At 43.3% G+C, this 10,303-nt stretch overlaps 1 protein-coding gene across 1 annotated transcript in view; it reads right to left on the bottom strand.

Annotated features, from left to right (window-relative positions):
* Positions 1-10,303, bottom strand: part of ICE1 (interactor of little elongation complex ELL subunit 1) — a 45,880-nt gene that overhangs the window by 3,268 nt on the left and 32,309 nt on the right. Inside the window, exons 14-16 of the mRNA XM_063130201.1 lie at positions 9,579-9,747; positions 4,907-5,067; positions 1,959-2,149 (exon numbers count right to left, since the gene is read on the bottom strand). Coding sequence (XP_062986271.1) covers positions 1,959-2,149; positions 4,907-5,067; positions 9,579-9,747 — 521 coding nt within the window. The remainder of the gene's footprint in view (positions 1-1,958; positions 2,150-4,906; positions 5,068-9,578; positions 9,748-10,303) is intronic.

The following is a 10,303-nucleotide window of genomic DNA, read 5'->3' on the forward strand; positions in this document are numbered from 1 at the left end:
AGAATGAATGGTCAAGGCCACACAACTCCGATCATATTATGTTTTTCCATTAATATACAAGGGAGAGATAACTGGGATCCCAAATATTTATTTATTTATTTATTTATTACATTTCTATACCGCCATCTTGTTCATGCTTAATGCTAGAACAGTCAAAGATTTTAGTTTTCACTCAAATATAGCACTTCCTCCTACAGATAAACACCCTAACCCTTGACTTCCTTAAAAAGACTAAGAAAATGCGACTGGTTCAAAGTGTGAATTGTGATTCTATATAAAATGGCCCTTTACACATTTCTTACACGCTTTATCAAATGAATCCGGCTGGAATGAGCGGGTTACATTTTTCTTGAATGTTATCCCTCATCCCTTGCAACGCTGATATCTTGCTCACCAAAGACTCGGTTCTGCTCCTGGGCACTTCTTATCTGACCAGCCTAGCTCCTGATTTCAAGGACACCTCCCTCAGCTGCCAATCTCCGTTACACATCTCACCTGTTCTCTCCCTCATGGAACCAAGGTACAGGAAGCCAAAGGCCTCTCTATTCCACTCCTCCCCAGTGCAAAGAACCCTCCCTTAACATGCACCCCAGTCATTTTTGCCTGTGTGCAAGCTGTGACCCCAGGCAAACTGAGGTGCACAACGGGAAGAATGCTAAAGGACCCTCTACTGGCATTCACACCGGAGAAAGAGGGTTAAACAGCCCTTTGCTGGTGGCCTGGACGTAATGACAGAAGTACGTTATAAAAGACGGGTTCCGACAAAGTTGCTATTCATGGCGGTAAAAGGGTGGGCCAAGATTTAAAGAGCCCCGTGCCACTTTTTCAGCTGGAATAGGCAGAGCCAGCTTCACGGGTTCCTTCACAGTCCTGGCTCAAACAAAAAAATCTGGCCCTTGTTAAGGATTAGTTGCTGACTAGAGCTCCAGGCCTATTACAAAACAAAAGAAAACAAAGGCAGCCACTTCAATATCTGATGAAGAATGAATATTCTTTAACAATTAATTATTCTGAAGCCAAAAGGCTAAACCAAATGACCAGCCAAAATAATGTATGCTTTGTTCACAGGCGTTATAATCTTGATTTACTCTGCCTCATCCTCCAAAAGAACCATCTTAATAGCTGGTAGAGATGGAAGAGTACTGCACTTATTGCATGAATAAATATCAGTGTAACTTGCACAGAAGGGCTATCGTAGGGATCAACAGGGGATTCCTAGTGGCTTAACAGGCTTAGTACGTTGTCAAAATCCAAGCATGTTTGAGACCTGGTATGCCGAGGGCCTTATTACAGGGAAGGTGCTCTAGAACCAAATTTTAGTTTCTCCAATTATCTGTGTCTGCAGTCCTACACCTCTGCAGCATGTGGAATCCTTTGTAAGTTCTTTTATGCATATATACTGTTATTTATGCACCACAGTGACCTGAAAGCATCTACTGATATTGCTTGTCCATGAACGAATAGCAAACTGGCTACCAAATGAAGACAACCTATATCTAAAGTTTCTATTGTGACTTTAAGCACTGTGTGTCATGCGGATCTGTGATGGCTGCAATGTTGTGAAAGCTGCAGCATGGCCCAGCCTGCCATTTAGAGTTTGAAAATGCCGAACACGACTGAAAGATGGGGGAGGACAAAGGGAAGAATTTGTCTGCTGATCTCACACTTTTTCCTTACTGCTTCTATTGCTTGAGTATGGAACATTCCTCCCCCATAAGGAAGGTCACATGTTCCCCAAGCAAAGCCTAATGCCTTGCCACTGGCACGCAACCCACAGCTTTGATTTGACTGTATCTCTCCTGCCTACACCAGATAAACGTTTCCAGTTAAGACAGACAGATTTGGAACATAAATATTCAGATTGCCATGATTGTGTTTTAACACTGTATACTTACACGGGTACTGACAACGCTGGAAAGGCTGTGTAAAACATGTATTCATGTAAGAACTAGCAATACCTTATGATGTTGTCATGGGTCCAATGCCACTTTTGATGTGAGCACAGCAGATCAATAGCAAACACATATTCCCATGTACTCTCTTTCAGGTCTTCTCCATATTGTTCACTCAGTTGAAATTCCATTTGGGGACACAACTGTATCGCTAAAAGAAGGCTGGAGACCATCATGCCAATATCCACTGGGGCACTCTGGAAAAATAAAGGGTGCTGATTTAGCTTAAACCAAAATTTTCATATCAGGAGAATATGCACCCAAGAACTATGCTGAACCTCTCTCACTGATGATTTCCTTTTGCCTTTGGCTTAAAAACAGCTCACTTCCACTACCTGATAATGACTACATTTCTCTTCCTGGGTCCAACACTTACAAAAGTACTACAGTTGGTGTCACAAGGGAGACATTAAAATTGCTCATCGTTCTAGAAGGAGTATCTTCTATCCAAGCTAACTCCCAAACCCCCAAAAATGAAACATGTTTTCTTCTAAGACCTGGAGAAGTTACATTTGTTTGGGCCTATTCAGACAACACTCTAAGCCACGGTTAGGCCTAACACTTTCATAGCAAATGTTTAGCGAGTGCATTGGATGAGGGCGAAAAAATTGAAGCTTAATCCAGATAAGACAGAGGTGCTCCTGGTCAGTCAAAAGGCAGATCAGGGAATAGGGATTCAGCTTGTGTTGGATGGGGTTACACTCACCCTGAAGACACAGGTCCACAGCTTGGGTGTACTTCTGGATTCAGCCCTGAGCCTGGATGCCCAGGTTCCGGTGGTGGCCAGGAGTGCATTTGCACAGTTAAAGCTAGTGCGCCAGCTGCGCCCATTCCTAGAGATGTCGGACCTGGCCACGGTGACACATGCCTTAGTTACATCCCGACTGGATTACTGTAACGCGCTCTACGTGGGGCTGCCTTTGAAGAGTGTTCGGAAACTCCAGCTGGTTCAAAGAGCTGCAGCCAGATTGTTGACCGGGGCTGGTTACAGGGAGCAGACAACTCCCCTGTTAAAACAGCTCCACTGGCTTCCAGTCTGTTTCCGGGCACAAGTCAAAGTGCTGGTTATGCCCTATAAAGCCCTATATGGCTCGGGTCCAGGTTATTTGAAAGACCGTATCCTCCCTTATGAGCCTGCATGTGCTTTGAGATCTTCTGGAGAAGCCCTTCTTTCAGTCCCACCATCTTCACAGGCACGCTTGGTGGGAACATGGGAGAGGGCCTTCTCGGTGGCTGCTCCAGTGCTTTGGAACTCTCTTCCCGGGGAAGCTAGGCTGGCTCCCTCCTTGATGGGCTTTTGGAAGCAGGCTAAAACTTCTTTGTTCCAGCAGGCCTTTGGAGAATAATCCAGCCCTCCATCTATGTTAATGTCTTATAATTTTGTTGTGTATTTTAAATGTTTATGTGTGTGTTTTCCCCCAATGTATGTTTTAACTTTGTAAGGCCGCCTTGAGGCCCAGCATTGGGCAAAAGGCGGGATACAAATAAATATAATAAAAAAAATATAAATAAATAAATAATTTAAACCATAGTTACCTAGCCAACATGGTTAACAATGGTTCACATGGTATGCTAAAGAATGGTTCCCATGACGCACTAAACCATAATGACCCTGTTCAGACGACATGCTACGCCACTGTGGTTAAGTATTTTGAGCTAAACATTACAGCGTAGCGTATTGTGTGAACCATGACTTAGTGTGTTACATGAACCATTCTTAACCATGGCGGCTACATAACCACAGTTTAAACATGCTTACTAACCATTTGCTGCAAAAGGGTTAGTGGCCTAACCATGGCTTAGCGTGTCATTTGAACAGGGTCAATACAGCCTAGTACAGAATAGTTTTGTTAGCCAAAATACCCTACTTGAAATATACACAGTAACAATCCATATAATTTTCCCACCCATGTTTTTCCTCTTTCTAGATGTTACTAGAGCAGCATGGGAAGAAGCCACTGGGAAGTGATTCCTGAGTTGCTATGGCAACATATCAATAGAGCATTATATAGGCCTGGTTTTCACCTAACAACAAACTATGGTTTAGTTAACCATGGTTTGATGAGTCGTGGATTGTCGTTACATGTGAATAAACTACCCAGAGACTGAGAAAACAAACAATGGTTTATTTGACTGTTTGCCAGACAAACTCTGGATAGGGCAACAAGCCATCGGTTAGTGTTGCATGTGAACCAGGCCATAGCCTTAAAAAGAAGCGGGCTCCATGGATACTGCTTTTGTAAAAACAACATCATCGTACATCCCCCACCCACCTCCCATACACACACCAGGAAAGAATTTTGAAACCATGACTGGCTCTGCATATGTTTTTATGAGTGAGATAACAGGAAATCTGCATATGTTTTTATGAGTGAGATAACAGGAAATCTCAGAATTTATGCAGACAGAACACTCCTAATCCCTTAAACAAGGCTAAAGGATCAAAAAGAGGCTGTAGGACAGAGCCTTCCCCTATAGGCTTAGTGCCTTCCTCTTACCCTGCAAATTCCCCCTGTCCTACTGCACCAGGGGCCTTAATCATGGTTAGCCATGCCTGTGTTGATCTTAATCATGTTTAACACTAAAAATGGTTAACCAAGGTTAAGGGATCAGGACTAACATTCCTGTGTAAACTCACAGTGAAAAGGAACTTTGTAGAAGTAAGACACTGCATGTTGGTGATGCAGTTTGCTTTGGTTCATTTTGGGTTCAGCACCACCTGTGCAGCTGCCCCCCAAATGTCAAATCTGTCTTTCAATCATAGTGGAATAAGTCCTTTCCTTCATGTCATGCAGACTTCTTCCAAAAGCAGCATTTAATTAACAGATAATCCCAGAAATATGTACAGTGATCCTTACTTATGCCTTAGTTAGACTGCAGCAAAAATTTAATTCTGCACTTGTGTGATATCTGCCTAATCAAAAATTGACCCTGTTCTTTTCCAGTACTCATACCTCTTCCCAATTCAGATACGATCTCAAGCATTTCAGCACTTCTCCTCTTGCATGCTGTCTGACTACTAACTGGATAGCTTTGTTGATCACACTTTCAGAGGAGAATATCTCACTCCACATGTTTCCAATAAACAAAGTTAGCTTGTCAAATCTGGGGAAATCTGGCAAGGAGAAAGAGAGATCAAAATAAGGAAGAAGTATAATTGCATGATGAAAAATCGCTTTAGGAATGGATAATCAATACAGGTACACAAGTGGGACCTAGTGACTGGGTTTAGACAACACGATAACCCATGATGGTTTAAATAGTTGACGGTTGGTTACTTAACCCATCATGGATTATTGTGTTGTGTGGAGGGAGTTTTTTAACCAAAGGTTGGTTATTTGGCCGAAATAATCAACACAAATAACCAACGCTGCGCAAAGTTGGCTATTTGAACCGCCATTGGTTATTGTGTTGTGTGGAGGGCACCGTTGGTTATTTCCTTGGCCACTGTTGGTTATTTTGTTATTCTCAGAATCACAAGGCGAGAGCAGTCAATGTCCAGCTGGCAGGATAGGTTTTTTTGGCAGCAATGGCTGATGGGATGCTAGTGGGAGGATGAAGTGGGGAGAGAAGGTGGGGGATGAGTGAGTCAACTCAGCGTGGGCTAATAGTGAACTCAATGCTGATCCTAACACACCCCACGGTTGATTATTATCATGTTGTGTGGGGAGTAGCCCCTAGATAAACAACTGCCGAGTTGATTATTACCCCAACGCTGACTTTCGTGTTGTCTGAACGCAGCCTCAATCTATCGTGTTGTCTGAACCCATTAACAGAAGTGCTCCCTGCCCAGAGTTTCAGTCAGTCAGTCATTTTCTCCCTCGGGTAAGAGGATAAACCATGGAAGAAGAAAGACCAAGGGGACAGGAGCAGGCGGAGAAAACATCGGGGCCGGTTCCTGTTGGACTCCCCTCCTTCGGGAGCAGGACAATCCCATCAGCCCTGTTCCCGGTCCACTTAATTTCTCTCTCTCTCTCTTTACCTCTTCCGTCCTGGACTCCTTTTCCTTATGTGTCATGTCTTTATTAGACTGTAAGCCTGAGGGCAGGGACTGTCTTTTTTGCTAAGTGTAAGCCGCTCCGAGAGCCTTTTTTGGCTGAGGATCAGGGTATATTATTATTATTATTTATTTATATAGCACCATCAATGTACATGTATCATATAAATATGATAAATAAATAAATAACAAAACAGCCCAATTCTCTCCCCACCCAAGAAATGTATGTTTGCGTTTCCATCTGATACTCAGTGTTCCATGACTCCTGGAGGTCCCTGAGTATATTCAGTCTCTTAACCACTACTCCACACTAGTTACAATTTCCCCTTGCATTCTCTCAAAAATATGACCAAATTATGCCTTTAGATATCTAAGAAACATGCATATATTTCTCCTCAAGCAGCTGTACCAATAAATATTTAGTTCTAAGGGTTTAGGGCAGTGGTTCCCAATTGGGGGTCCGCAGACTCCAGGGAGTCCATGTAACCCACCCAGGAGTCCGTGGCACCATTTACATATTCACCATTCATTTCTGGAGTCCACTGACGACGAATTCCTACCAGAAGTAAAATATAACATCACTGAGCGCCTGCGTGATTTAGCAACTAGCTTCAGAGATTACTTCCCCGCACCTAATCCTGAAAACTCATGGATAAGGAATCCTTTTGAACGTGGTGGTGTACAACTAACAACTCTATCTGCGGAAGAGCAAGATGCACTTGTGACTTGTGATGGTTCACTGAAATCATTTTTCAAAGAATATAGACTGGACCAATTCTGGGTGAAGGTTTTTCCTGATTATAAGGAGTTAGGTGAAAAAGCTTTGAAACATCTAGTTCCCTTTTGTTCTACATATCTTTGTGAACAAATATTTTCGACGTTTTGTTATATGAAGAACAAGAACTGACATCGGCTCGATGTTGATCCAGATTTGAGATTAAAAGTAGGAAATATTGAACCGGATGTGGAAGGGTTTGTTCGGGACAAAAAGAGGCATGATTTCTCCCATCACATTTAGGTTTAGTATCTGCTAGAAAAGTCATAATGTTCAATTGTGAACTAGACGTTAGTAAAATCAAATTCGTCTTTATATTCCTAACTAAATCATTGTTATTTTTGCATGGTAATATCACAAATATCACATTTTTTATGGTCTGTTTTTTAGTATACCCAAAATCTTTTGCTTATTAGGGGCTACCCCTTATTTTCTCCAAAAAATTGCTTCGCACAGGTAGCTACCATAGAGATAACAATTTTTTCAAAAGTGTTTGGCATTTGAAAAACAAGGGGTCCACAGTACTTAGCTAATGGGGAACCACTGGTTTAGGGGACAGGTAGAAACTGCTTTACTGAAACAAAGCAAATTGGAGATTAGTCAACCATAAACCTATTTGGACTAACCTCTGGCACTATGACAAAGAAATGCCAGTTGAATTTAAAACAGCATTCTCAGCTGCATTATGATGGGGGAACACGGAAGTGCAAGTCACACACACGAGAAATAAAAAATGCAGATTCAAAAAATCGGCATTTTGAAATATATCAATATTAGGATAAACTTTAAGGGAAAATAACTAATAGGATGTAAGCTCATAAAATACGATGCTCTTAAAATATGAAAATAAAGCTGAGCAAGTAAAAGATTGCAAGATTACATAGGCACAATACATTGGGAAGACTATTCTTAGATATGGGAAAGGTTACTGAGTGAGAACCATACATTTTCATTAACTATAGCAATTAGGGAAAATCTGGACAAAGTTGGCATTGTAGAAGATGGTATTCAATGCTAGTTATTATAAATAGCATGAAAAATAATTATTTAATCAAGTGCTAGAAATGTCAGAAAGAAATGTTCTATTTTAATCATATATAGTGGGAATGCCAATGATAAAGAAATATTTGAGAATGCTTAATTGGAAAATATATTGAATTACTGTTGGGGTGGGGAACCAGAAATGGAGGGGGGTGGAGCATATGACACCCCACCCAGCCCTTCATGGGTTGAATTAGATCAGTTTGGTTCCTGGCAGGTGTGCCAGGTGGATATTCCACCCAGCTCACCTGTTGTGAACCAACTTTGGTGTACACAAGGCTTTTCCCCATTAGAGAAAGCCCATACCAAACCTGCTTCACCTACCCTGTATCCTCTCCAATCAGGGAGAGGATGTGAGATGGGTGAAGCCCTCTCTTCTGGTACTTGCAGAAATTCCTGAAAATGCCAGATGAGTGGGCTACCTGCTCCTTTAATCTCCTAGTTATCTTTGATCTGTGATAACAAGGGGATTCCCCTGCAGGCCACATGGCCTCCGATGGGAGAAGGAGGGGCATGCAGGGGAATGAGAGAATGAAGGTAACAGGGGATTCCTCTCCTCCCCAAGCTCACAGTTGCCTCTAGGCAGGGAGCGGGGTTTGGGCAGGGCCCCTAGAGGGAGCTCAAACACTCCCCCTAAAGGATTGGGTCCATAGTCTGGGGGGTGCTCTTGGATCCAGAACTGTCACTTGAGGCACAGGTGAACTCAGTGGCAAAGAGCACCTTTTATAATCTTAGGCTGATATACCAGCTGCGCCCTTATCTGGACAGAGATAGCCTAGCTACAGTTATCCATGCTCTGATAACCTCTCGTTTGGATTACTGCAATGCGTTATACGTGGGGCTGCCTTTGAAAACGGTCCGGAAACTTCAAATGGTACAAAACAGGGCAGCGTGGTTACTAACAGGGACTGGCTGACGTGACCACATCACGCCAGTCCTTTTCCAGCTTCATTGGCTGCCAGTCCAGGTCCGGGCCCGATTCAAAGTGCTGGTATTAACATTTAAAGCCCTGAACAGCTTGGGGCCAGGCTATCTGAAGGAACGCCTCCTCCCATATGTACCCTAAGGTCATCCTCAGGGGTCCTTCTCCGTGAGCCCCTGCCAAAGGAAGTCAGGCAGGTGGCTCCCAGGAGGAGGGCCTTCTCTGCTGTGGCACCCCGGCTGTGGAATGAGCTCCCTAAGGAGGTTCGCCTGGCACCTACACTATATTTTTTTAGATGCCAGGTGAAGACCTTCTTATTCTCTCAGCATTTTAACACTCAATAAATTCTATTTTAACTTGGCTGTTTTAAATTTGTATTTCTGCACTGCTGCTGATTTTATCCTGGTTGTGCTTTTATATTGTATTTCATATCATGTTTTTATACTGTTTGTTTTATACTTTGAGTGGTTTTAATTTCTGTGAACCGCCCAGACAGCTTCGGCTACTGGGCGGCGTAGAAATGCAATCAATCAATCCATCAATCAATCAAGCACCCACGGACCAGAGTTGCTCTTGTTCACCATGAACTCTAAATGAAAACGAGCTCCTTATCATGTGTAGGCCTAGTTCACATAATTATCTCCTAGTCAAGAAGCGAAGGAAGGAAGGAAGGAAGGAAGGGAGATGGCAGGAAATAACACAGACCAGAGTTTTCGCCACCCCTCCACTGCAGTGCTGTTCCTGATTAAGTGTATCAAGCAAGGTGGTGAATTCTGTAATTGGCTAACAGTCCTGAAGCACTACAGTATATACCTGTGAAGGATTCAGTCAGGACAACATGCACATAATGCTTTTAACCATAATAAAGAAACCTAGTCATTTATACCATACCTTCCTTAAGGAGAGTGTAGCAAAAGAGGCGTGCTTTTTCTAGGTCTCCCAGCTGCCGGCATATTCCAACATATACCCTGCAGAGGGATTGGATACAACTGTGTCCCAAGGACATCTTCTGTTTCTTCAGTTTCTTCAGAATAGCCTGCAATGCTGGCTCAGCTAAGTACTGTAAGATGCAAAACAGTATTTGGTTTTCAACATGTGAAATACACCTTACTATCAGAAAATAATATACTACTGTCCTGGGACCGAAATAATTATCATCTTTAAGATACAGGCAAGAGGGAAAGAATTAATCTGTTCAAATAAGCGTTAGGGCAAAAGTAATTTAAAAGTGTAAGGGAGCAACCGTATGTCCCCCCCCCACAGTGTCCGTTTCCTTGGAGCCAGGAAACTATCTCCCTGCCCCCTCGCCCCCCGCTTGTAGCCAGGATGGAGAGATTTTAAACTCACCAGTACAGCCACAGCACCAGCTACCTCTCCACGCTTGAAAAACGGAGTGCAGAAATGGGGAGAAGGGGAGCATCCCCGAGGGCAGGAAGGTAGCCAGTGCTACGACCTATCCTATGGCTGCCCCAGCCTCCTTTGACCTCCCTCTGACATGCCACTGCTAGACGGGCAAAATCACCCATCTACCAGAAATGCAGGGCGGATGGAGCCTCTGCTGTCCTCCCGCCCTACTTTGGGCACTCGGGGGCCTCCGAGGCTGCCAGGTATTCACA

Source organism: Elgaria multicarinata, chromosome 7 (genome assembly GCF_023053635.1).
Source record: "Elgaria multicarinata webbii isolate HBS135686 ecotype San Diego chromosome 7, rElgMul1.1.pri, whole genome shotgun sequence".
Classification (NCBI taxonomy): Eukaryota; Metazoa; Chordata; class Lepidosauria; order Squamata; family Anguidae; genus Elgaria; species Elgaria multicarinata.